We start from the raw sequence: 26,899 nt of genomic DNA, 5'->3' as shown, positions 1-26,899 counted from the left end.
GCTTTTCACCTACGGCGCACGCGCAAAGGGCCACGCCTCCAAGGCTCAAGCGCCGGGCGTAGCAAGGCGCGCATGCTCACCTCCGCAGCCGCCTTAGTCGGTCAACGGAAGGGGGAAAGGGAGGGGCGGGGAGACCACTGGCGCATGCGCGGGAGTACCGTTCTCGCTCGGCGGGGCACGCGCGTGCGCAGTCACGTCCAAGCGGTTGCTAGGAGATCAGTGGCCCTAGTGATGGAGCCGGAATAAAGTAGGTAGGGGGAAGAGAAAGGGGGGGGGAGGGGGAAGGTTAGTTAGAAGGGGAGATCCTTCCAGGGATCCTCCCAGGGATCGACTGACCGGCCGAGCCACCCACCCGCCCGCCTGTGTGGGCCTCTGCCCTCCCACCTCGCAGAGACAGGCGGAGGCCCCTCACCCCTGAAGGAAGGCCAATGGGAGGGTATGTGACTGTGGCAATATAAATAGTTATAAATATAAATTAAATTATATAAATTATAAATAGTCGAGGGGGTGATCTTTTGTTTTCTTCCTATGGTGGCTGTGAGCAGAGAAGGGTGGTGGCAAGAGATTTTGTTCACCCCCCCCAAAAAAAAGAGTAGGGGGCCTATTAGGGTTGCCAGCCTCCAGGTGGGGCCTGGTGATCTCCCGCTGTTCCAACTGATCTCCAGCTGAAAGAGGTCGGTTCCCCTGGAGAAAAGGGGCCGCTTTGGCCGTTGGACTCTATGGCACTGAAGTCCCTCCCCAAACCCTGCCCTCCTCAGGCTCCGTCCCCAAAACCTCCAGGTATTTCCCAACCTGGAGCTGACAACTTGAAGAGGGGAGTGGACATATTCATGGAGGAGAGGGGTGTTCATGGCTGTTAGTTAGAATGGAATAGACCCAACAAGAGATGGATGGACTCAATAAAGGAAGCCACAGCCCTCAGTTTGCAAGATCTGAACAAGGCTGGCAAAGATAGGACGTTTTGAAGGACTTTCATTCATAGGGTCGCCATGAGTCGGAAGCGACTTGATGGCACTTAACACACACACAGAGTTAGAATGGATACTAGTCATGCTGCTTACCTATTCTCTCTAGTATCAGAGGAGCATGCCTATTATTTTGGGTGCGGTGGAACACAGGCAGGATGGTGCTGCTGCAGTCGTCTTGTTTGGGGGCTTCCTAGAGGCCCCTGGCTGGCCACTGTGTGAACAGACTGCTTTACTTGATGGACCTTGGTCTGATCCAGCAGGGCCTTTCTTATGTTCTTATGTTAACCATAGAATCATAGAGTTGGAAGGGACCACCAGGGTCATCTAGTCCAACCCCCGGCACAATGCAGGAAACTCACAACTCTCTCTCTCCCCCCCACACACACACACCCAGTGACCCCTATGCCATGCCCAGAAGGTGGCCAAGATGCCCTGCCTCTCATCATCTGCCTAAGGTTATAGAATCAGCATTGCTGACAGATGACCATCTAGCCTCTGCTTAAAAACCTCCAGGAAAGGAGAGCTCACCACTTCCCGAGGAAGCCTGTTCTATTTACAACTGATCTCCAGGCGGCAGAGACCAGTTCCCTTGGAGGAAATGGCTACTTTGGAGGGTGGGATCTGTGTCATTAGATCCCTCTCTCCACCTGCAAATCTCCAGGAATTTCCCAACCCATAGTTGGCATCCCTATGTTGGCTATGGGGGGGCATTTTCTTAAGATGGTTTCTTTTTCAGAGCCCGACCTTGTCTGGGGAGGGTGGGGTAGACGTATATATGTATGTATGTATGTATGTATGTATGTATAAATAAGTAAACAAACAAACAAATCTAGCTTCATCTTTTTGTTTAAGGATTCAACAAATGTAAGGGAGAGAGATCCTCCAACAGCTATTAGCTGTAATGGTACAATGGAAACTCCATTTTCAGAGGCAGTAGAGCTCTGATTACTGGGTGCTGAGCGGTGAACAACAGAAGAAGCCATCTTTTTTAATGCTTGGGCTAGTTGGGAGCTGGCCGTTGCTGAAGAATGAATGCTGAGCATTGGTCCCCATTTTCTCCGTTACCCATAGTTTAATGGTGTAGCGGAGCCAGAATTAGTCCAGTCTATTGGCTAGAGTCGAGTGGGGCCATGAGTTGGGTACCCTGGGTTCACCTCTTTCAGGAAATGTTGTTAGTCTTTAAGCTACTACTAGACTCTTGTTCTTTTCTACTGCTACAGACGGACTCACACGGCTACCCATCATGATTGGTGAGGTGTGATAGGATGTAGGTTTTAGACTGGATGTTGCTGACTGGCTTCAGACACATTGTTGCATGAAGGCTGCGGTCTGTGATTTTGCAAAAGTATGTGATTTTGTTCTGTGTGCTTCTGGTTAGCTCAAGAGGGGAGGATGCCACACAAGATTGGTTTTATCGTTATAAGTTCATCAGGACATGAGGATGGCTTCAGTGCAAAAGAACTGATGGTCCACGCGCCAACTGTCAATGGATGGAGGTCACCAAGGTACTGTAAGTGAAAGCGATCTGAGGAAAGCATTAACTCCCATTTCAGACGCTGTCAGGTTCGTGGGGTCCATGAGGATTCTGGCAATACCTTTGGATGGGGTCTCCAACCTCCTGAATATATATGAATTCTATATATGTGTGTGTGTATATATATATATATACACACACACATACACACACAAGTGAAACTAGCTTCCTTTTGTAGTAGGACTTTTCTGGCGTCTGTACTGACCACTACAATGTCTGTTTCTATTAAGAAAAGAAAATACAGGCTTTGTAATACCTGTTTATACTTATTGGGTAAGGGAGGGCATATACTTAGACAGTGCCAACCTTGAAAATAGTATCCCTGAAACTCCCCTGGGAGAGCCAGTGTGGTATAGTGGTTAAGAGCGGTGGACTCTAATCGGGTGATTCCCCACTCCTCCGCAGGAGCACCGGACGCTAATCTGGTGAACCAGGTTGGTTTCCCCACTCCTCCACATGAAGCCAGCTGGGTGACCTTGGGCTAGTCACAGTTCTCTCTGAACTCTCTCAGCCTCACCTACCTCACAAGTGTCTGTTCTGGGTAGAGGAAGGGAAGGTGATTGTAAGCTGGTTTGATTCTTCCTTAAGTGGTAGAGAAAGTCGGCACGTTAAAACCAACGTTTTAAAACCAAGGTGTCAGTTGTGGGGGGGGAGTCGATTGTAAGAAGCTTTGAGACTCCTTAAAGGTAGAGAAAAGCAGGATATAAAAACCAACTCTTCTTCAAATAGCTGATTAATTGTTTCCTGCCATCATGATCAGGTTCTCCCCCTTCTGACCATGAGGGTTTTTTCCTTTACAGTAGCGGAAGTATGAAATAAAGGCTGGCTTATATCTTTCACATTCAGAATGAGGCTGAGATTTAATTCTTTCTTGGCCAGTATTGAGCAGTTACAAAGCTGGACTAAAATCTGGGACAGCACCCACTAGGCATCAAACTCGGCTTGAGCTACAAGGAAAGGTGGGATAGGAATGTTTGAATAAATAAATAAATCCCCACTCTGCTGTGAAGTTCATTGGATGACCTCGGGCAAGTTACTCTCTTGCAGTTTTAGCCTACCTTGCAGGCTTGTTGTGAGGATAAAATGGGGACGAGAGAGTCATACACTGCTCTGAGCTCCTTGGATAAAAAATGTATTAAATAGATTTTAATCTGGTCCTCAGCCCATTGTACTACTTCTTAATTTCCGAAGCTAGTTTTAAATGTTTGGGCTTGGGTATGGAAGGCTGGGGTTCAGAACATTGCTGAGTTCTGGGCTAAATAAAATGGCCTTAATCAAATTGCTGTTTATTTGATGGCATCCCTCACAGATTTCTCTTGTGAAGAAATAGTGTTTGTATGTTGGCATGATATGTTTTCCAGTTTTTTTTCCTCAGTCTCATTGTGAAAACCAGCAGGCTGAGTTTGGGTGCCAACTGAGTGCTGTCGATGATACTAAAGATGAAGCCTGATCTCTTCCTCCATCTCTCTGCCTCCCCCCCCCCACCCCCGGTTGTAATCTGAGTTTTTGGGTAACAGAGGAGGCAAGCTGAAGTTTTTGGCTGATGAAGCACTTGCATGTCTCTTCCAGGCTCTGCCAGTACCCCCAAGAGATCGTCCTTCAGATGGTGGAGCGATGTAGAATTCGAAAACTGCAGCTGCTGGCTCACCAGTACATGATCTCCAGCAAAATCGAGTTCTATATCAGCGATAACCTACCTGAATACTTTGCACCGCACAAGACAGAGAGGTTCAGAAGACTTGGGTAAGCCTCCCTCTACTGCAGATATGCTGGTACGCACATCTGTGCTTATCTGACCCAAGCACAGTAGTCATTATGGTGTTTAGAGCAAGAGGTTTTCGAGAGCGTTGGCCACATTGGACTGGCACAGATGAGCTGCAAGGGGAACAGCGTGTGGCAATTGCTGATGGTCCGAACGGTTTAACAGCCCCAGCAGAATGCTAATACAATCACAGGCCAGCTCCGGTGGTACCTTGTACATGGTGTCACGTGACATTTGCAGAGGGAAGCTGCCATTTGGAAGTACCCTTTCTAGAAGCAGGTCAAGGAGTGGGAGCAGGCATACCTGAGGACTACTGAGCTTGGTTTTCCCAAATAAGTCAATCGTCCAGAGAAATGTAGTTTGATTTGAGATCTGCTCAGTTCCAGGAACTCAGTCGAGGTGACTGGAATGTAAAATGGGTTCTCACACAAAAGACACAGGTCCCTGCCTCTAGGAACTTACAATCTAAATTCCACCAAGGAGATGGCAGAGGCCAGAAGAATGCTATCCATGGGTATTTAGACTTCACTTCCAGAGAGAATAAAAACACATGGGGTGAAGCCAAAGCTCCGTGGAAACCATCTCTTTTGTGGGAGGAAGGGTTTGAATTCAGTGGTTGCTCTGCATGGGTATGTTGGGAGGAAAATCAAGGCCACAAAGAAGAGTTGGCAGCCATGATGTGTCTTTTATGCAGAGGTGCATGATGGGGTGTAGTTCAGCACCAGCTGAGGTTATGATTCTTTTAAGTGTGGTCGCTGTGTCTAGAGGTTGCCCTATCTGAGCAGAACCGGCACTATTCGTGGTGAATGTTTTCTCTGTCTCCCTCCACGACAGCTATGTGTCTCTCTCGGACAACGAGAAGACGAGCTACAAAGCCCGAGAACTGAAATCCGTCTACGTGGACGCAGTTGGCCAGTACCTTAAGTTGACATTCCACAAGAGCTATGTCAACAGGTACAACTTGTACAGCCAGGTGAGATGTTGGGGGAGTTTGTCCGGTCTTTCGAAAGGTCGTCGTTGCAGACATCCTTCAGCAGACCAAAGAAGACTGCCTTCAAGAAGTCAGGCTGAGACGTTATCAAATACTAAGGGCGCTTTCACACATCCTGAGTAACGCACTTTCGATCCACCTTCGATGCACTTTAACGATCGTTTGCAGGTGGATGTCGCCGCTTCACACAGGAAAATCCAGCTGCAAAGTGCATTGGAAGTGCATTATTTAGGATGGGCGAAAGTGCTCCAAGTCTGCAAGGCAGCGGTTTTCAGTCTTGGGGTTCTCAGAAGAACCCCTCCTCCCCCAGGTTTTTTTTTTTAATTCTGCAACGTAAAAGAATTCTGCAAATTTGCTGGTATGTTTTGCAGGGCTAAGCTTTTCTTGGTGCAGAATGTAAGCCTTCCTTTAAGTATCTGGCACCCTACCCCTATCTCTTTGTCTCTTCCCCTGTGTTCTAGGTGGCTCTAGTCGCAGTAAATATCATTGGCGAAGCTGCAGACCACAGCGGTAACTTCAGCCATGTAAGTGGATTAAATAATGGGGTGGAGGAAGCACTTCTTCTGACTTGCATTCTCTTAGACAGAGACGCAGGGATAGTCCGTTTGGTTGCTGGCTTTAATAATGATTATAATAATTATTATTCATTTCAAATTCTCCAGATGCTAGGAGAAATAGGATCGTGGTGTTGTGGTTAAGAGCGGTGGTTTGGAGCGGTGGCATCTGATCTGGAGAACCGGGTTTGATTCCCTGCTCCACCACATGAGCTGCGGAGGCTAATCTGGTGAACTGGATTTGTTTCCCCACTCCTCCACATGAAGCCAGCTGGATGACGTTGGGCAAATCACAGCTCTCTCAGCCCTCTTACCTCCCAGGGTGTCTGTTATGGGGAGGGGAAGGGAAGGTGATCGAAAGCCGGTTCTTCTCCTCCTCCTTCTCCTCGATCCTCCTTTATTATTATTATTGTTATTATATAACAACAGTTGCAAAACAGCTGTGGGTGCATTCAGTGGCACTCTTTCAGTTCGTACAGAAGTCCCAGAAAACCCGACCAGTCCACTGAGTTTGCTCCCTAGAATATGCCCCAGAATCCTTTGCAATGAAAAGGGGTTCTGTGGCGGTCCAGTTAGCGTGGAAAGCTTTCCCTTGAACACTGACAGCCATCGAAGAGCGACGAACTCCGGTCCGTTAACAAAACAAAACTTTCTGTGATGGTTTCATTTGTCTTTCAAAAGACGTCAAGAGAGAAGCTGATTGACCATTACCTCGGGAACAACCCGGATGACTCGGCCTTAGATGGAACACACATGGGGTAAGAGCGCCCTTGCTGTGTGACGTTTTCCCACCTGCCACAGTTTTATCCCTCCGAACTCTCCAAGGGTTAAATCTGTCACCCTTGCCTCAGATGTGATGCAGTGGTATTAACGTATGGCTCTCCAAAAATGCTCTCCTCCCTTTCCTCCCCAGGAAGTCAGATTCCATTTCACCCCTGGATGATCTGGCTTTTGACATGTACCAAGATCCAGAGGTGGCTCAGATCATTCGGAAACTGGACGAGAAAAAATACGAAGCGGTGCGGCACGAACATTACGATCATGCCAAGAAACTCAAGCAAGCCATTGCGGACCTGCAGAAGGTACTGCCGGAATGGCATGACTTAGGTTACCAGAGGGTAACCATCTTCAGGTGGTTGAAGGGCTGTCAGAAGGTTGGACCAGAACCAACGGGCTGAAATTAAATCAAAAGAGTTTCCGTCTAGACATTAGGAAGAATTTTCTAACAGAGTGGTTCCTCAGTGGAACAGGCTTCCTCGGGAGGTGGTGAGCTCTCCTTCCCTGGAGGTTTTAAAAAGAGGTTAGAGGGCCATCGGTCAGCAATGCTGATTCTGTGACCTTAGGCAGATCATGAGAGGGAGAGCATCTTGGCCATCTGGGCATGGAGTAGGGGTCACTGGGGTGTGTGTGTGTGGGGGGGGTAGTTGTGAATTTCCTGCATTGTGCAGGGAGTTGGACTAGATGACCCTGGTGCTCCCTTCCAACTCTATGATTCTATGAGGGGCTGGTTGCCAGAATGGAGCACCAGACAGCCATGGTCTCTCTTGGCCATTTACAGGAGGGAGATCTCTGGGAATCTGGGTTTCTAGCTTGAGGGAAAGAAGTTTATATCCTACAGCAGGGGTCCCCAACCTTTTTGAGCCTGTGGGCACCCTTGGAATTCTGACACAGGGTGGTGGGCGCAACCACAAAGCATCGGGGTGAGGTCATGCTTAACTCAAGAGAGCCAGCGTGGTGCAGTGGTTAAGAGCGGTGATTTGGAGCAGTGGACTTTGATCTGGAGAACCGGGTTTGATTCCCCACTCCTCCGCAGGAGCGGCGGACGCTAATCCGGTGAACAAGGTTGGTTTCCCCACTCCTCCACATGAAGCCAGCTGGGTGACCTTGGGCTAGTCATAGTTCTCTCTGAACTCTCTCAGCCTTACCTACCTCACAAGTGTCTGTTCTGGGTAGAGGAGGGGAAGGTGATTGTAAGCTGGTTTGATTCTTCCTTAAGTGGTAGAGAAAGTCGGCACGTTAAAACCAACTCTTCTTCTTCTAATAGTAACTTTTCAGCATTTCAGGCAGAAGCTTTGTTTTACAGGATCCCTTTTAAAATGAACGTATTGTTTTAAAATATTTTCTTGCATATGCTTCCATTCACGCAGCGAAGATCCTCGTGCCGGGGAGGCAGCTGCTGCCCAAAACATTAAAAAAAAAAATCTGGACAATTAGTGAGTTCTCCAGTGGGCCTTCAAAAGCCCTTTTGGGCAAAAAACCCCTCCCCAGTTTTCTCAGTCCCAAAACTCACTTTCCGCAACATTAGAAAGGAGGCGTCCACCTTCAGCAGTGACTTTGGAGCCCCTGTATTTCAGGTTGGGGAGCGGCTGGGGCGTTACGAGGTGGAGAAGCGCTGTGCGGTCGAGCGGGAGGACTACGATCTCGCCAAGCAGAAGAAGCAACAGATGGAGGACTACCGCTTGAGAGTTTACCAGCAGCTGGAACTGCATAACCTCCTTGATCCGGATCTGACAGTGAGCGGCGATGCTGGCCACAGCGCCGGTTGTAAATGATTCAGTGGCTGCTCTCGTTGGCTCAGCATTCACCTTCTACCACCTTGCGTTCGAAAGGGATCTTTTTTTACCATTTTAAATTCTCCGGATGCCAGGGGAAATAGGAATATCTTAACGCTTCCTATGAAATATTAAAGGATGTGGCCTTCCTCACTTAGGAAAAAGATTCCATCGGGCGGGGGGTGGGGGAGGGCAGATACCTGAAATTTGCTCTGGTTGCTGCTGTCACTGTCCACATGAGGGATTGTTGGAACCTCCAACAGGGTCTGCTGTCCTGGTCCCAATCAGCACACGAGGGGCTGTGGTTCAATGGTAGAGCATCTGCTTGGCATGCAGAAGGTCCCAGGTTCAATCCCCAGCATCTCCAGTTAAAGGGACTAATGATGTGAAAGACCTCTTCCTGAGACCCTGGAGAGCCACTGCCAGTCTGAGTAGGCAGTACTGACTTTGATGGTCCAAAGGTCTGATTCAGTATAAGGCAGCTTCATGTGTTCATGTGTACCTGTGACAGTCCTTGAGATGGACAGGTCCCAGGGCATGAATGGCTTGAATGGGTTGAAATCAACACCTTGAATTGAACCCAGAAGCAGGTTGGCATCCAGTGTAACTGGCACAGTGCAGGCTGTTTGTGATCTTGCCAACCTGCTCTGTATTAAATGGTTCTGCACCAGTTGAAGATTCTGGGTTGTTTTCAAGGGCAGCCCTTTAATGTAGAGCCCTTGCAGTAGCCTATCCTGGAAGTTACAGCAGCCCAAATCAGTGTAGCTGTCAGATTTGGTTTTTTTTAATCAGTTCCATGACTTGAGAGTGCTAAAAGATTCTTTAACCCAAACCAAACTGTGTTCTAAAGCAATTCAAATTCCTTCCAATTTCTCCGTCCAAATATTGTTTGTTGTATTTGTACTGTTGTGGGAGATGAAAAATTTCGAAGCCATGAGGGAGGAACAAGCTTTTTTCTTGTTTTTTTCAGGAACAAAATGGAAATTTGGGGGGAAACTTGAAGTGTATGGCATACGTTCCTTTCTGTTTCCACAACCATCATTTATAACTTGGCAATATAAAATTGTATTGATTGGCACATTTATGGAATTTAGCAGCAATCAATGCCTTGGTTTTCTACAAGCAAAACCACAAACATACCCTATGCTAAAGGGAGAGAGTGAGCTGTGCTCTCTTCTATTTTAGCACATTTCATTCTTTCCAAAATGAAATACATTTTAATCGTTTTTTTTTTAGTGCTCATTTTTCCATTTGAAAATCTGAACCAAAAATAGAGTCCTTGAGGGGAGCATTTTCTTTCTCTCTAAATTTTCCAAGTCTTCACATCTCTAAGAGTTGTAAAAGTTCAAAGCTTGGTTTCTCTTCTTTCATTTTAAAAAGAAGAAAGGTCCTAAGCCTTAAGATATATGTCAATGATGCCTTGTTAGATGTTTGAAGCCAGAGTGGTTGCTGAATAAGATTGCCAGCGGCTAGGGCTTTGGTGTATAATTTATGCAGTTATCTTGCCAAGGAAGAGTTAGTTTGGCCTAGAACTTCATTCCGCCCCCCCCCCTTTTTTTTTTAAAGGAAAAAAAATGGCAGGGAGTTCTAGACCCTGACTGCTCTGTCACCCTTATCTAATATAACAACCAATAAATCTATTTTTATTATATATTGTGCACAATTGTATTTACAAACACAGGGCCTAAAAATAGATTTATTGGTTGTTATATTAGGTAAGTGTTCCGCTCAACCCCTTTGGTTTCCCCTAACTTTTAGGTTGAGTTTCTTTGTTCCCCTTTTGCTTCAGTTGCTCTGTCACCCTTCCATAATATCCTCCAGCTGCAGTTTGGAATTGGGGCACGTGACAGATGGTGGCTTGGGGAGGGGCTGTGGCTCAGAGGTAGAGCATCTGCTTGGCATGCAGAAGGTCCCAGGTTCAATCCCTGGCATCTCCAGTTAAAAGGACTAGGCAAGTAGGTGATGAGAAAGACTTCTGCCTGAGACCCTGGGGAGCCGCTGCTGGTCTGAGTAGATAGTACTGACTTTGATGGACCAAAGGTCTGATTCAGTAGAAGGCAGCTTCATGTGTTCATTTGGCAAAGCTGTTTGCACGGGGGTGGCATCCAGAAACCTCACCCGACGCTGTTTCTCCCTCTTGTCAACTCAGATTCGAAGGCCTGACTTCCCCCTGGAGCCGGTGGTTTATCCTGCTGTTTCTCCTCCGCAAAAGAAGACCTTCCTTTCTCCTCAGCAGGATAAGATGGAAGCGGATAACCCGGAGCCTCTGCCGCCTGAGAAGCCGCCAGAAGCTGTTTCTCCAGAGTCTCTCACTCAGCACTCTTTCTCTCCTCCTGTAGCCCAGGGACTTGTCTCACCTGAGGCTTTTCCAAAGATAAGTGTGAGTGGGGTTGTTGTGGTTTTTGGGCTTTTTGTGTCTGTACTGAAGAAGAAGGAGAGCTGGTTTTTATACCCCGCTTTTCTCAACCTTTAAGAAATCTCAGAGCAGCTTACAATCACCTTCCCTTCCTCTCCTCACAACACACACCTTGTGAGGTAGGTGGGGCTGAGACGTAATTGATGTAACGAAGGGTTAAAGGACCTGAACTCTGTACAGGTTCAAGGTAAATAACCCAGCCTAAACTTCCAACATTCTCAGAATGGGCTTATTCTCAGGTTGGGATGTACTCTGGCCCAACACAGAAGATATTTCACCTCCAGCAAGAGTTGGATTTAAAAATGTAATGAAATGATATTTTCAGACTCCCACATGGTCCAACAAACCTCCCTAATAACAGCCTTGGTTACATCCAAGCTACTCAAAACCTGCAAATGCAGGATGTATGGCAGAGGAGCCACAAGAAGTAGAAGGGCAGGCAACAGTGCACTTCAAGCTATGTACAGAAGTGTCGAGATCTTTGTGGTGTAAAGCCAGCGTGGTGTAGTGGTTAAGAGCAGTAGTTTAGAGTGGTGGACTCTGATGTTGAGAACCGGGTTTGGTTCCCCACTCCTCCACTTGAGCGGCGGAGGCTAATCTGGTGAACTGGATTTGTTTCCCCACTCCTCCACATGAAGCCAGCTGGGTGACCTTGGGCTAGTCACAGTTCTTTCAGCCTCACCTACCTCACAGGGTGTCTGTTGTGGGGAGGGGAAGGGAAGGTAATTGTAAGCGAGTTTTTTTCTCCTTGAAAGGTAGAGAAAGTCGAAATATAAAAACCAACTCTTCTTCTTCTTTCTGTTCAACTAGGTCGAGTTCCTACCTTACGATGAGAGGCCTCTTCCTGCTATTCGTAAGCAGCAGGAAGAAGGGTTCGCCTGCTTCGATCCTGAACCGAACGAGGACGAACCCAGCGAGACGCCGAGAAGCGGCATCACAGGCGAGCCGGAGCCCTTGACGGAGAAAGCCTTGAGGGAGGCCGGGCCGGCTATCGAAGTCTTTGGGGAAGCCTTGGTAAAGACCCACAAGTCTTGGCTGAGTGGGTAGGGCATGCCTCTTGCATATCGGAGGCACAAGTTCTGAGCTCCCACGTACCCACTATTAGAGCTCTCCGGTCATACCGCAGAGGGAAACTTCTGCCAAAAGCGTGGGGTATTAGCTATAGGTACCTGCCTTCTTCAGGCTGTTTTCAGCCCCCAACGTCTCCATTTGGCAGGTTGCTGGGGCCTACTCCAAAACATGGTCCTACCGCGAAGATGCATTGCTTGCCATGTACAAGAAGATGATGGAGATGCCCATCAGTACGCCGAAGGAGGATCTCAAGAACTTGCTCAGGGCTGCCATCTTCCTCGTAACAAGAGCCATAAAAGACATAGTCTCCTCCGTGAGTAAGATTGGGGGCAGCATGGCTCTATATTAGCTTTTTTACATCTCCCATGACAGGGCTTCCTTCTAAGGAGCCAACGTGGTGTAGTGGTTAAGAGCGGTGGTGTGGAGCGGTGGACTTTAATCTGGAAGACTGGGTTTGATTCCCCACTCCTCCACATGAGCGGCGGAGGCTTATCTGGTGAACCGTTTGGTTTCCCCACTCCTACACACAAAGCCAGCTGGGTGACCTTGAGCTAGTCACAGCTCTCTTAGAGCTCTCTCAGCCTCACCTACCTTACAGGGTGGGTGTTGTGGGAAGGGGAAGGGAAGGTGATTGTAAGCCGGTTTGATTCTACCTTAAATGGTAGAGAAAGTCGGCATATAAAAACCAACTCTTCTTCTAAGCCTGTTTTTTATATAACAATCTGTGGCTATCTAGCAGTGACAGATAACGTTCCCCCAACTTAATGCTTTTCCATTCCCCCAACCAATCAAAACCTCTCTTCCTCTTAATCCTTCCTTCTCTTTCCCCCCTCCAAGCCTGTCTTTCACTTTGGCCATTCTGTGTATCCCAAACCTAGGACTCTCTGGATCCTCCCAGATCTTTCTCCCCCTATTCCCTGCCCCCAAATGCCTCCATCTATTTCTTACCGACACACATCCTTTCATGCCTTGAATTGGTTTCTTATTAGGAAATCATGGTTCTGGTCTCTTTCCGCTAGAAAGCAAAGCAAATTGCTTGGGATGACAGCCGTCTTTTTTAATAGCGTCTCTAGTTGTCTGTGTTTTTCATGGCAGGTTTTTCAGGCTTCCTTGAAGCTTTTGAAAATGATCATCACCAAGTACATCCCCAAGCATAAACTCGGGAAGCAGGAGACAGCTTACTGCGTGGAGAGGGTGTTTACCAATCTCCTTTCCAGGACTGGAGACTCCTCGGCTCGCCTGCGCGTCGCCTCTGCCAACTTCATCCAGGTGAGCAGGTCTGCAGAGGCTGCCGTGCTGGAATGGATGCTTTGGATGCTGTTCCCAAGCTGTGTTTTTGAGACAGATGTGCTAGTGTGCAGAAGTCCCTTTTGAGTACCATTGTTTTGATATAACATTGAGAGCCAGTGTGGCGTAGTGATTAAGGTCCTGGACTAGGATCTGGGAAACCCAGGTTTGAATCCCCACTCTGCCATGGAAGCTTGCTGGGTGACTTTGGGCCAGTCACACACTTTCAGCCTCAACCCTGGCAAGTATTTGTATGGGAGACCTCCAAGGAATACCAGGGCAGGTAGCCATGTTGGTCTGTAGTAAAAGAGTGAGGTATGAGTCCTGAGCCAGTGTGGTGTAGCGGTTAAGAGTAGTGGACTTTAATCTGGAGAACTGGGTTTGTTTCCCCACTCCTCCACCTGAGCAGCGGACTCTAAACTGGTGAACCAGGTTTGATTAAAAGTTATTCTAATCTGGAGAACTGGGTTTGATTCCCCACTCCTCCACCTGAGCAGCGGACTCTAATCTGGAGAACCGGGTTTGATTCCCCACTCCTCTACATGAAGCCTGCTGGGTGACCTTGGGCCAGTCACAGTTCTCTTCAGACTCAGACTCACCTACCTCACAAGGTATTTATTGAGGGGAGAGGAAGGAAATGAGATTGTAAGCCTGTTTGATTCTCCTTAAAAGGTAGAGAACGTTGGCATATAAAAAACAACTCTCCTTCAAATTAAAGCAGTGTGTGAAATAAAAGCTTCAAGGCTTGATTGCTGATGAACAGTTGAGGTTTGAATGAGCGTTTTCTTGGGACAGGTGCCTTAACTGCTTGCTTGTTTTGTTCCTCTCTCCAGGAAATGGCGCTCTGTATCGAAGTGAAGCCTCTTCAGATTATCCCCGCTCACTTGGTGCAGCCGCTGAAGTCCAATTCCCCTACGCATCTGGCGATGAGCCAGGTGGACTTAGTGGAACGCTTGCTGAGAGATCTCGGAACGGATAACACCGGCTTTACTGTCGATAATGTCATGAAGGTAGGGATCTGAGCTGCTGCAGCTTTTTTCTCCAGCCTAGAGATTTGGGCCAGGTAGCAGTGCTTCTCCTGCAAAAGGAATGAAACGTGCCCTGCCTTCCCATTCGGTTTACTTCAACCTAACATGAGGTTCCTTAAAACCGCTCCTGAAAAAATACTCTTTTTCGACCGGCCTCTAGGAGAATAGACTTCCGTAATGCTGATCAGTCTCCAGCATATAACATCCCTGAATATGATTCCTCTTGCCAGGAGAACATGGGATCATTCTCCCACATATAAAATGTATACAGAAGTAAGGCACTGGCTCCTGAAGAGCTTTCTACAAATTGCCTGTCTTTGTAGAGAGAGCCATCGTGGTGTAATGGTTAAGAGCGGTGGTTTGGAGCGGTGGACTCTGATCTGGAGAACCAGGTTTGATTCCCCACTCATCCACGTGAGTGGCTGACACTAATCTGGTGAACCGGGTTGGTTTCCCCACTTCTCCACATGAAGCCAGCTGGGTGATAGTGGGCTAGTCACAGTTCTCTTTGAGCTCTCTCAGCCCCACCTACCTCACAGGATGTCTTGTGGGGAGGGGAAGGGAAGGTGATTGTAAGCTGGTTTGATTCTTCCTTAAGTGGTAGAGAAAGTCGGCATATAAAAACCAACTGTTCTTCTTCTTTGTTTGTCAACACTGATGCTATTCAGAGAGCCGGTAGAGATGAAGCGTCTCACTCAACCCAACCCTTGCACCTGTCTTCAGCTACATAACTATTATGATTCTTCCTTGTTCGTTGAACTTAGTCACCCCAGCCCACATTGTTTTAGCATATTCACAAAATAATACTGCACAAAATAAATATATCACTCCCTGGATAAAACAGCTAATGACTCTTTCTGAGAAGCGGATACTGTGTTATCTGCTGTCCAGTCAATCAGTGGATTTCGTGAGAGGTGTGGCAACTTTTCTCTTTATAGCGACAAGAAAATATTAATTTTCATCCCCTCCCCTTTTTTTTTTAAAGTGTGAAATGGCACATGAATAGCCAATGGCTGTTAAATCTAGGGAAAAGAATTTAGCCGCCTGGATTGCTTTGTCGAGGAGAACGACATGGAGAGACAGGGAAACTTTGACCCTGTTCGGCCTTGTTTTTTTCTCAGTAAGAAAACAACACCCCATTCCAAACTCCTTTTACCTCTGCTGGGGGCGGGGAAATACACATACCTTTAAGTTTCCCTCCAGCAGGAGTATAAACAGCTCTGGCTTTTTCCGCATGAGAAAACAGCAGTGAGGAATGGATCAATGTTTCTTCGCCTGGCAGGTAGATTTTTCAAAAATGAAGACACTGTTTAAAATAAACAAGGAAGGGCTTGTAGTTGAGCTCCCAGGGGATGTTCAAAGAAACATTTAAATCCCCAATGCAAGCGCAGTCTTCCTAGAAACAGCCTCTTTTGTCTTCCTTTTCTTGGGTGTGGGGGACAGAACAAATGTATGAGTCTTAAGGGCTGTAATAGGGAGTTCCTCACATGTTGAGTAAACCCAGCTTTGCAATTTGGACATCTGCATGTACGCAAGCAGGAAAAGGCAGCAGGAAAAGAGGAAGACCCTACATGAGATGGAATGACTCTATAAAGGAAGCCACGGCCCTCAGTTTGCTAGACCTAAGTAAGGCTGTTAATGATAGGACGTTTCGGAGGACATTGATTCATAGCATCCCCTTGAGTCAGAAGTGACTTGACGGCACTTAAAACACATGCATGCACGTTGAACCTCATCGGCTTTCAGTCTTGTCCCTCTCTCATCCACTCGGTTTATTCGTGTTTTAAAGCTACATGCGTATGTTTTATATATTCACATATTGACCCTTCACTTTAAAAACAAAACCATATATTTTTTTAAAAAAGGGTCCGTGGCTGTTCCAGGGATAAGATGAGAGATGTCATTGATGTTACTGGCACCAGCCCATAGACACCCTCCATAGAGTGTGTGTGCCCCTGACGCAGACTTTGGTTTGCCAGCACTTGCTCTGGGGCAGAAAAATAGGAGTGTGTTTCAGGGTAAAAAAAATTCGGCCCTTTGAGTCCACTTCCACCACCCTTTAAAAAAATCACACATCTGTCTTTGCTCGTAGTTTGCAACAGCAACTCTGGAGCACCGCGTGTACGAAGTCCGAGAGACAGCCATCCGGATCATCTTAGACATGTACCGCCAGCACCAGGCTGTCGTCCTAGATTACCTTCCTCCCGACGATGCCAACACCCGCAAGAACATTCTCTACAAGACACTCTTCGACGGGATTGCTAAAATCGACGGCAGGCTCCCAGAGGTCGACACAAAGGTAAACCTGAGGGGCTTTGGCGACCGCGTCCCGTGGTTCTTTTAGGGACTGTACTGACTGGTGCATCAACGCAAGCTGTAACAAACTAGTTCATAGGAACACAGAGTTGGAAGGGGCCATACAGGCCACCTAGTCCAGTCCTCTGCTCAGTGCAGGATTGGCCTAGGGCAGTGATGGCGAACCTTTTAGAGACCGAGTGCCCAAACTGCAACCCAAAACCACTTATTCATCGTAAAGTGCCAGCACGGCAATTTAACCTGAATACTGAGGTTTTAGTTTAGAAAAAACAATTCATATGTTAACATCTTATGCTCACAAGCAAAAAATGATCCAAACAAAGTAAGGAAAGCAATCCCAAGTGCTTTCATTGATTTAAAATTATTTGGCAGAGAATTCCACACTTTAAGGATTTCATTTTCAGAACTAACTGTACTATCCTTTGTCATCCATAAAATTAAATCATGGCAATGACTGACAAACACCTTTTCCCCCATCTGCATTCTCAAAACTCTGCAGGGGGGCTTATTGTTGAGTTGTGCATCTGAGTGGCAACTCCAAGGCAAAACCTCCCATTCACAAATAGACAACAAACCCCCCCCCCATGCAGTTTTGAGAATCTGGATGTGGGAAATGTGCATCTCAGTGGCAAGTCCAAGGCAAAACCTCTCTTTCACAAATAGACAACAAACCCCCCCCCCCCCCCGTGCAGTTTTGAGAATCTGGATGGGGTAAATGTGCATCTCAGTGGCAAGTCCAAGGCAAAACCTCTCTTTCACAAATAGACAAAAAAAAACCCCATGCAGTTTTGAGAATCTGGATGGGGTAAATGTGCATCTCAGTGGCAAGTCCAAGCGAAAGAGCCGCCCGCCGCCAGCCTCCCGCAAGCCTCCCGCCGCCCCGCTCTGCCTCAGCAGCAGCGCTGCCGCCCCACCCAGGCGCCGCTCTGGACCCGCTGCCGCCACCGGCCGCTCCTGCTCGGCCCCGAGGGCTGCCCTGCCGGCCGCCCCGCTACGCCCGCCGAGTCGCCCCCGCCCCTCGACAAAGTTGGCTGCGGCGCGTCGGAAACTTGTACCGAGGCCGCGGGGAGGGGCGGAGGAGGGGGACAGGCAGCCAAGGGGGCGGTGGAGGAGGAGGCGGGGGCGACTCGGCAGGCATAGCGGGGCGGCCGGCAGGGCAGCCCTCGGGGCCGAGCATGAGCGGGCGGCGGCGGGTCTGAAGCGGTGCCTGGGTGGGGCGGCGGCGCTGCTGCTAAGGCGGAGCGGGGCGGCGGGAGGCAGATGGCGTCAAGGCCGCAAGGAGGGGGTGGGGGGCGGGGGGGCGGCGGCTCCACGCGTGCCCATAGAAAGGGCTCGGCGTGCCGCTTGTGGCACGCGTGCCATAGGTTCGCCAACACGGGCCTAGGGCATCCCTGACAAGTGTTTGTCCAGCCGCTGCTTGAAGACTATAAAAAGGGGGAATAGAGTCACTAAAAATATCCAGTCTGCAGAAGCCCACAATAGTACATCTTATCAAAAAGTACAATGAATCTATTTATCAGCATCAATTTTTTAAATTAGATATACAGCATACAGGTCAATTCACCAGGTAAAGATTCAAACTGAACATATATTTAATAAAAATTAAACGAATTCAAGTTGTAAGTAAGTCAAATAAATTCAAGTAATGATATTTCAAAACAATCAGGTTGTAATTCAACAGGTAATGTACATTCTTATCAGGTTGTACTTCCACAGGTAGTGTACAGTAGTAATTCCACTGGTAATATACAGACAAGTTCCCGGGTGTATGCTTGTTTCGTAAAGAACTTCAGTTATTATTCTAAGCTTATTTCATGAAATAATTTGATGTTTATAAATGGATTCATTGTAATTTTTGATAAGAGGTACTATTGTGGGCTTCTGCTGCTTGAAGACTGCCAGAGAGGGGGAGCTTACCAACTCCCTAGGCAGCCGATTCCACTGCTGAACTACTTTCACTGTAAAAAAAATGTTTCCTAATGTCCAACCAGTACCTTTCCACCCGTAATTTAAACCCATCATTGAGAGTCCTATCCTCTGCTGCCAACTGGAACAGCTCCCTGAAGAGCTGTGACTAGCCCACGGTCGCCCAGTTGGCTTCATGTGTAGGAGTGGGGAAACCAACCCCATTCACCAGATTAGCATCCACCGCTCGTGGAGGAGTGGGGAATCGAGCCCCGCTCCAAACCACTGCTCTTAACCACTGCACCACAGCCTCCACCTTCATTTCAGTTCCCTTCTCTCAAGCAGAAAATAAACAGCACGAGTCCGTGCCAACTTTGCTTGTGCCCAAGCTTGCCCAGTTGGCAGGCCGAGAACATTTAGGAATCCTATCCGCCAGAAGTCTCCTGGAGCGCCGTTGCCCAGAACAGGGACATGTTAAGTTCTGCGGGCGGTTGTGGTCCCGAAGGTCGCTCTGCCTTCAGCTGTGTGTTGTCTTGACAGGCGCAGAAAAAGGCGGCCGCAGAAGAATCTGAGAAGCAAAAGAAAGAGGAGATCAAAGCTTTGCAAGGTCAGCTGGCAGCGCTGAAGGAGATGCAGAATGACACCCCAAAGGTACCTGACTGCTCCCCCCCCAAAAAAAAAAACCCCACTTTGACTGCTTTATTCTTTCAGGAAGTGGCCAGCAGGAGGCAAATAGAATAGGCAAAATTTAAGTCTCAGTTTCTGTCTTTCCTGTTTTTAAATCCCCCCACCCAAAAAATCAGCAACTCTCATAGGTTTGGAGAACACCAAATTGCAGAGGCTGTCTGCGGAGGCAGCCTTTCCTAGCTCTTCATTCCGAGATCCACCGAACTGGAGAAGCCAGGGGATCGGGTGTGGAAAAACCATGTGCTCTCCCGCTGAGCTGTAGCAGTCGTATTGCTCAGTTAGGGTCGTGGATTTGGGGGCTTAATCTTTTCAGGATTTTTTCTACTTCTTTTAGGAAAAAGAAAATGATTTGCAGAAGCCCAAGAATCAAGGTAGGGTATTTTTTAATGCTCTTATGAAACATACAGTATTTGTGATGTAAAACGAACAGAGTGTTGTACGCAAGTGTGTGTGCTCCGAGAAGGGCCAGCGTGGTGTAGTGGTAAAGAGCGGTGGTTTGGAGCGGTGGACTCTGATCTGGAGAATTGGGTTTCATTCCCTACTCCTCCACATGAGCGGCGGAGGCTAATCTGGTGAACCGGGTTGGTTTCCTCATTCCTCCACATGAAAGCCAGCTGGGTGACCTTGGGCTAGTAACACTCTCTCAGCCCCACCTGCCTCACAGGGTGTCGTGGTTAGGGGAAGGTGATTGTAAGCCAGTTTGATTGTTGCTTAAGTGGTAGAGAAAGTCGGCGTATAAAAACCAACTCTTCTTCTAATACATGGGTGGGGAACGTCAGGCCCGGGGGCCATTTAAGGCCCATGAAATCATTTGGTCTGGCCCTTCGTGGGTCCTGGCAGATCTCTAGCTCAGAAGGATCTAAGACTGGCGATCCGCCCCCTCCCGCAGACAGGAATAGCCTCTATTCAAGGCAGATGTGAGTTTGTTTTGCCGAGAAAAGGAACTTTTCCCCCCTTTCAGAAGAGTCTTTAGCTATGGGGCTGCTAGGACTGCCTAAGAAACGGTGTTAACCCTTTCCCACCCGGGCCGTGGAGAAACGTATTTCCTCTGTACTACAAGAGGGCTGGGGGCGGAAGTGGCAACAATGGAGGGGTTAAAGGGGGCAGGGCCAGAATGTACGCTCAGGGGTGGGGGGAGTTCTTAGCCAGTGTGTCCTCATTTCATCCCTACAGGCGGAGGTCGCAGGAGCCGGCTGTAGAATCCGGCCCTGACCATGCGGAGGAGGAGCAACTCCGGCTTGGGGCTTGGTCGGCTAATGTCTAAGTTGATAATTTTGTATGGCCGCGAATGATGTTATAAATATCCAAATGGCCCTTGGCGGAAAAAAGATTCCCCGCCCCTGTTCTAAAAGAATTGTAAGGGGACCCCAAGGATCATACAGCCCATCCTCTTGTAGGACAATTCTTAGTTACAGTATCCCTGACAAGTGGATGTCCAGATGCTGTTTCAAAGACCTTCTCAAACTTGTATTTCTGCCCAGTTAGCTATATACATTTGATTTTTGGTTCTGGAAAAGTGAACAAAAGAGTTGAGCTATGTATCTGTTGAGTGTAAATATTGGCAAGAGTCAAAATAACGTGGTTTCCTTTTTTTAAAAGGCGAGCTCACCAAAAAAGCCCCCTTGCCTGCAACAACTGAGGTTCCTGATGACCATTCCTCAGTGGCAAATTACCTTGACAAGTAAGTAACAACAGCGCCACCGGCAAAACGTCAGCGAAAAGAGCACGTGACAATGGAAGCCAAAGCTAGTAAGGACTACTTTGCAGGATCAGAAGTCTGTGGCTTGTAGTAGTAGTAGAAGAAGAAGAGTTGGTTTTTATATGCCGACTTTCTCTACCACTCAAGGAAGAATCAAACGGGCTTACAATCACCTTCCCTTCCCCTCCCCACAACAGGCACCCTGTGAGGTAGGTGGGGCTGAGAGAGTGTGACTAGCCCAAGGTCACCCAGCTGGCTTCATGCAGAGGAGTGGGGAAACCTACCCAGTTCACCAGATTAGCATCCGCCGCTCATGTGGAGGAGTGGGGAATCAAACCCACTCTCCAAATTAGAGTCCACCTCTCCAAATCACCGCTCTTAACCACTACACCAAGCTGTCTGTCTTCTACATGAGAGAAGCGTACCGGCAGAAACGGATATCGAGGAGACCTTGCAAAAACATGGCCCTTTGCCTCTAGGGAGCCAAATCCAAGATGGCCACCACAACTCTCTTTAAAAAATTGCTTTAGTCAGTTCATAATATTGAATGATGCAGCATGCGTAGTGTTCTGGGGGGGGGGGGTGTTCCCAAGGCCGAGCAAATCAATTTTGAGGGGGAAAGACAGACGTCCCAGCCCTTGCCGGCAGTGTGCCTTAACCTCTACCTTCCTTGCCTTTCTTCCACTCCAGCCTCTGCATCTTTTGCGGTGAAAGGGATGAATCCTTCACAGAGGAAGGTCTGGACCTCCACTACTGGAAGCGCTGCCCCATGTTAACAAGATGTGATCACTGCAAACAGGTAAGAACTTTGTCCTTTTGCCAGGCTTCCGGGAACATTCAAGAGGGCTTTTGTTGTTGTTGTTGCATCTTATCTTCCAGGATCAGACTCTCCCCTCCTTGTGTTATCCTTGCCATGTGGGGTAAAACAGGCTGAGAGAGTGTGATTGGCACCAAGTCATAAGAACATAAGAAAGGCCATGCTGGATGAGACCAAGGTCCATCAAGTCTAGCAGTCTGTTCACACAGTGGCCAACCAGGGGCCTCTAGGAAGGCCACAAGCAAGACAACTGCAGCAGCATTGTCCTGCCTGTGTTCCACAGCACCTAATATAATAGGCATGCTCCCCTGATCCTGGACTAGTATCCATTTTGACAAGTAGCCATGGATAGTCCTCTCCTCCATGAATGTGTCCACTCCCCTCTTAAAGCCTTCCAAGTTGGCAGCCATCACCACATCCTGGGGCAGGGATCCTTTCTGACAATGGTAGGTTCGTGTATCTACCTTTCATAGAAGGGTTAGAAAAAACCAAGAGTCCAGTCGCACCTTAAAGACTAACAAAATTTCTAGCAGAGTATGAGCTTTCTGAAAAAGTGAACTGTAGCTCATGAAAGCTCATTCCCTGCCAGAAATTTTGTTAGTCTGTGAGGTGCTAGTGGACTCTTGCTCTTTTCTACTGCTATTGACAGACTAACACGGCTACCCATCATGATCTAGCTCCATAGAAGGTTTAGCATTCAGTCTAGCAAGAAAAAAAGCTCTTAAGAAATTAGGATACCTATTCTCTCTAGGATCAGAGGAGCATGCCTATTCTTAGGTGCTGTGGAACACAGGCAGGATGGTGCTGCTGCAGTCGTCTTGTTTGTGGGCTTCCTAGAGGCACCTGGTGGGCCACTGTGTGAACAGACTGCTGGACTTGATGGGCCTTGGTCTGATCCAGCAGGGCTTTTCTTACGGCTGCCAACTTGGAAGGCTTTAAGAGGAGAGGGCTGTCCATGGCTACTAGTCAAAATGGATACTAGTCATGTGGCATACCTATTCTCTCCAGGATCAGAGGAGCATGCCTATTATATTAGGTTCTGTGGAACACAGGCAGGATGCTGCTGCAGTCGTTTTGTTTGTGGGCTTCCTACAGGCACCTGGCAGGCACCTGTGTGAACAGACTGCTGGACTTGATGGGCCTTGGTCTGATCCAGCAGGACTTTTCCTATGGCTGCCAACTTGGAAGGCTTTAAGAGGGGAGTGGGCATTTGCATAGAGGATAGCGCTATTCATGGCTACTAGTCAAAAGAGATACTAGTCATGATGCATGCCTATTCTCTCCAGGATCAGAGGAGCATGTTGAATATATTAGGTGTTTGGAACACAAGAAGGATAACGCTGCTGCAGTCGTCTTGCTTGTGGGCTTCCTAGAGGCACCTGGCTGGCTGCTGTGAGAACAGACTGCTGGACTTAATGGGCCTGGGTCTGATCCAGCATGGCTTTTCTTATGTTCTTAGGAGTTGTCAAGAAATAGGTATAAAGGAACACTTCTGGTGCCTGGCGAGGCTGATTTGGGCCTCGACTCTGACCTTATGCCTTTTTTGGGGTTGCTTGATTGCTGGTTGGTTGGTTTTCTCGGTGCAGGTTGTAGAGATTGCCAGCTTGACCGAGCACTTGCTCACCGAATGCGACAAGAAGGACAACTTCGGCAAGTGTTCCCGCTGCTGCGAGGCCCTGCCGAAGGAGGAGCTGCCCAGACACGTCAAGGGGAAAGCATGCAACCGTAAGCCCCTCTGATTTGGAAGCGTCAAGAGGACGGCACTGACCAATGGCTAGAGAGCCAGCTTGGTGCAGTGGTTAAGAGCGGTGGTTTGGAGCAGTGGACTCTGATCTGGAGAACCGGGTTTGATTTCCCACTCCTCCACATGAGTGGCGGAGGCTAATTTGGTGAACTGGATTTGTTTCTCCACTCCTCCACCTGAAGCCAGCTGGGTGACCTTGGGCAAGTCACAGCTCTCTTAGAGCTCTCTCAGCCCCACCTGCCTCACAGGGTGTCAGTTGTGGGGAGGGGAAGGGAAGGTGCTTGTAAGCCTGTTTGATTCTCCCTTAAGTGGTAGAGAAAGTTGGCATATAAAGGCCAACTCTTCTTCTAAGTGCAAAACCATAGGTGTCGATAGACTTTATACATCTCTCTGATTTCTCTCCTTCCTCTTTCCAGCTGCCAAACCCGAGAAAGTGGCCAATCGTTGTCCGTTGTGCCATGACAATTTCTCTCCAGGAGAGGAAGTGAGAACGAATTCATTCTTTGCGGGGGGGGGGGGGCTTGGCGTTTCGGGGTGGGGCTTGGCTTTTCTTAAGATAATTCTTCGCTGCAACATCTCATAACAACTCCTGGGCTTGTTGGGCTGGTCCCATCACCATTATTGCCCGAAAGGGGGAAGCAGAAAACTGGCCAAAGTACAAGCATACCTCAGAGTTACTGCAGGTCAATTGCAGACCAGCCCGATAAAGCAAGTCACACAAACGTTTCGGTTTTCCCAGTGCATATAAAAGTTATGGTCACACTCTACTGTAGTTTATGAAGTGTGCCACAGCATTAGGTCTTAAAATGTACTGTAAGCAGTTTGAAATATTGCAAGAATTACCAAAATGTGACACAGAGGCATGAAGTGAGCACGCGCTGTTGAAAAAAATGGGCTCCAAGAGACTTGCTTAAAAACACAACATCTGCGAGGCGCAATAAAGTGAGGCGGCATAAAACGAGGTGTGCTTGTATTGACAAGATCTTTTTGGCCCTGCAGGCAGCGCCCTCTTCTAAGCCTAAGTGGCCAGACAAAGACTGGTGATCTGCTTTACAGAGTTATTGCAAGGGCAAACATAGCAAAGGTGGGAAGCCTTTTGCGAGTTCCTGACAGGTGACCGTTATCAGCAAAGAATGTCTCAAAGCTCTCCGACAGATGCCAGTTCAAAGTAAACATATTCTTCCAGCGGCTGGACTGAGTTCATGAACACATGAGGCTGCCTGATACTGAATCAGACCCTCGGTCCATCAAAGTCAGTATTGTCTACTCAGACCGGCAGCAGCTCTCCAGGGTCTCAGGCGGAGGTCTTTCCCATCACCTACTTGCCTAGTCCGTTTAATTGGAGATGCCAGGGATTGAACCTGGAACCTTCTGCATGCCAAGCATATGCTCTACCACTGAGCCACAGCCCCTCCCAACCACACACACAAACTCTGCTCAGGAAGCTAACAGCGAAGTGCCTCCTGCCAGGTAAAGAAGAGGGGGGTAGAGGATCAGTTTCAGTTCAGATACCTTTATTGGCATATCCAACATTTATCCGGGTACATTAAGCATATAACTTAACTTATTATAAGGAAGAGCGGATTGCCATCACACCAACAAAAACAGCCACAATTTCTATAGTTTTAAGGTCCTGGTATTTAAGAAAGGTGAGAGCCTTTGAATAATTAGAAAGTCCCTCCATCTGAATCAGGATAGGATTTAGGGGTTTTAATCGTCACATTGGATAAAAAGGGCACCGAAGGAGAACATGTTGAATAGTTTCAATCTCTTCATTAGAGCAAGGGCCCAATCTGTCGGGGAGGGGAACACCAGTATAACGACCAGTTAATAAGGCTGACGGTAATACATTAAATGGGTAGAGAATCATTGACAAGCTCTTTCTTTGGCCGATGCCTGTCCCCTTGGGAGACGAGAGTGGCACGTGCCAGATGCGTGTGGTTCTGCACCGTGTTGCTTTTCAACAGAGACTCACCTCCGGGTCCTTCGCATTTGCTGCAGGCTCGGCTGTGTCGAGCCCTGAACTTAGCTTTCTGTTGCGTCAGCGCATCAGCGCGTCGGCTGCCTCCGCCACGACCCAGTCTGATTTCGTTCTCTCCCTTTCACCTGCAGGCCTGGAAGATGCATCTGATGGGCAAAGACGGGTGCCGCGTGAACCCGAGGCGGGGGCCCTCCTTGAATAAGAGCTTCTCATCACAGCCCGCTGCTGGTACGGCATCCCTCAAGGGTCATTTGCTCATGGGGGTCACCGAGTACGTTCAGATCTCTGCGGATGGCCCCACTAGGTGCCAGGCAGTAATGGGTGTTTGTTCCTGGGTGGGGGTCTAAATAGGCACCACCCGCAACCTTGGGGGCTCACACCTCTCACTCTTTTCCCTCTGATTCATAGGCAGACCTGCGGGAACAGTGCTGAACAGATCAGGGCCAGCCAGTACAAAGCTCCGCTCCCCTTTGGTTGGAAGCAAGATCCCCACCCCGCGAGGCGGCTTGAATAAAAGCACTGGCAGAACATACGCAAAGCGATGACACGGATCTCTTTCCTCTGGCTCCCCGTTACCTGGTTCTGATCATCTACCTGCGAGTGACAGCAACTCCCCCCCATGCTCAATCCTCAGCCCTCTGGCGTTCTCTATTCAGAGTTGTCTGGCTGCGATTGGCCGGTCCCCTCCGCCCCGAGGATTGCGTCCACCCGTCCACACCGCTGCTCACGCATGGGAAGCTGCGTGCCGAAACACTCTCTGCCCCGTCCCAGGGGCTTCGAGCCCGCAGGGCTGCCGTTGCCCCGTGCCAGCTGCCCCCGGGTTTTCAAGGTACCGAGTAACTTGCCCCCCTCCTCGCAGCTCCAAAGCGGGAAAGGGGAGGCGGGCCTTTGTTTTTTCTCGAGCCTTGGGCTCGTTTCCTCTTCAGCCGTGGGCCCCTTTGCAAAAACAGTGTCTGAGCTGGGCTGCCTCAGTGGCATTTACCTCCCTCCTCTTATCCTAATTCGAACCGTCGTTCCTGTGACGCTGTGATTTGTAATTGTGATGCGTTTTGTAATCGTGAAGGCACAGGCCTTCCCCTCGGACGAGATGCCTGCTGCTGCTGTTTTCGTCAGCCCCCTACTCTGCTCTCCTTAACGGCTCCTGTCAATCTGCCACCTGAGGCAGGTGCCTTTTCCCTTCCCTGTTGTAAATTCGACGTGCCAGATACATGCGGATCTAAAAACCACAACGTAGACAATCAGGGCCGAGGCTCGTGGACTGCGCCTCTCTTCTCCACTGTGAATGTCACAGGTTTCCTTTTTCTTGGCTTTCTGTGCTCTTGAGCCCAGCCAGGGTCGTGCAACAGTTACAGATTTTTGAAGTTCAAAGCAGATCGGCCTCTGAACTCAATGCTGGAGCAGTCAAAGGCTGCAGCTTTTGGTGAGGCTGTACCATTTTAGGTCTTGGAGGGTGGGGTGGGGAATGAAGGCTTGACTTCTTGCATTACAGAACTAGCATGCCTCCTGTTTTCCTCGGCATGTTAGTTTTAGTACGTACAAGATGTTTAAGGGGAGTTCTGATGCCGAGCCCCTCCCCACACCTGTAGC

General features: G+C 48.6%; 1 protein-coding gene across 1 annotated transcript; it reads left to right on the top strand.

Annotated features, from left to right (window-relative positions):
* Positions 1-179: 179 nt before the first annotated feature.
* CEP104 (centrosomal protein 104) lies at positions 180-25,857 on the top strand. The gene is made up of 22 exons (XM_056864897.1): positions 180-247; positions 2,347-2,473; positions 4,072-4,245; positions 5,099-5,237; positions 5,717-5,779; positions 6,491-6,567; positions 6,723-6,891; positions 8,164-8,322; positions 10,511-10,741; positions 11,588-11,791; positions 11,994-12,161; positions 12,944-13,117; positions 13,969-14,145; positions 16,256-16,462; positions 18,925-19,035; positions 19,406-19,442; positions 20,671-20,752; positions 21,461-21,569; positions 23,174-23,312; positions 23,748-23,815; positions 25,444-25,540; positions 25,721-25,857. Exons 2-22 carry the CDS (start codon positions 2,361-2,363, stop codon positions 25,855-25,857), a joined length of 2,835 nt encoding a protein of 944 aa, XP_056720875.1. The 5' UTR covers positions 180-247; positions 2,347-2,360.
* Positions 25,858-26,899: the final 1,042 nt, after the last annotated feature.

Source organism: Euleptes europaea, chromosome 19, assembly GCF_029931775.1.
Source record: "Euleptes europaea isolate rEulEur1 chromosome 19, rEulEur1.hap1, whole genome shotgun sequence".
NCBI lineage: Eukaryota > Metazoa > Chordata > Lepidosauria > Squamata > Sphaerodactylidae > Euleptes > Euleptes europaea.
This window is presented reverse-complemented; position numbering and strand designations above follow the sequence as displayed.

Excerpts from the sequence above, each read along its gene's own strand:
- CEP104 (XM_056864897.1), top strand. The coding sequence starts at position 2,361 with ATGCCACACAAGATTGGTTTTATCGTTATAAGTTCATCAGGACATGAG. Across the intron at positions 14,146-16,255 it reads CTGTCGATAATGTCATGAAG|TTTGCAACAGCAACTCTGGA; the intron begins GTAGGGATCTGA and ends CTTTGCTCGTAG. Across the intron at positions 23,816-25,443 it reads ATTTCTCTCCAGGAGAGGAA|GCCTGGAAGATGCATCTGAT; the intron begins GTGAGAACGAAT and ends TTTCACCTGCAG.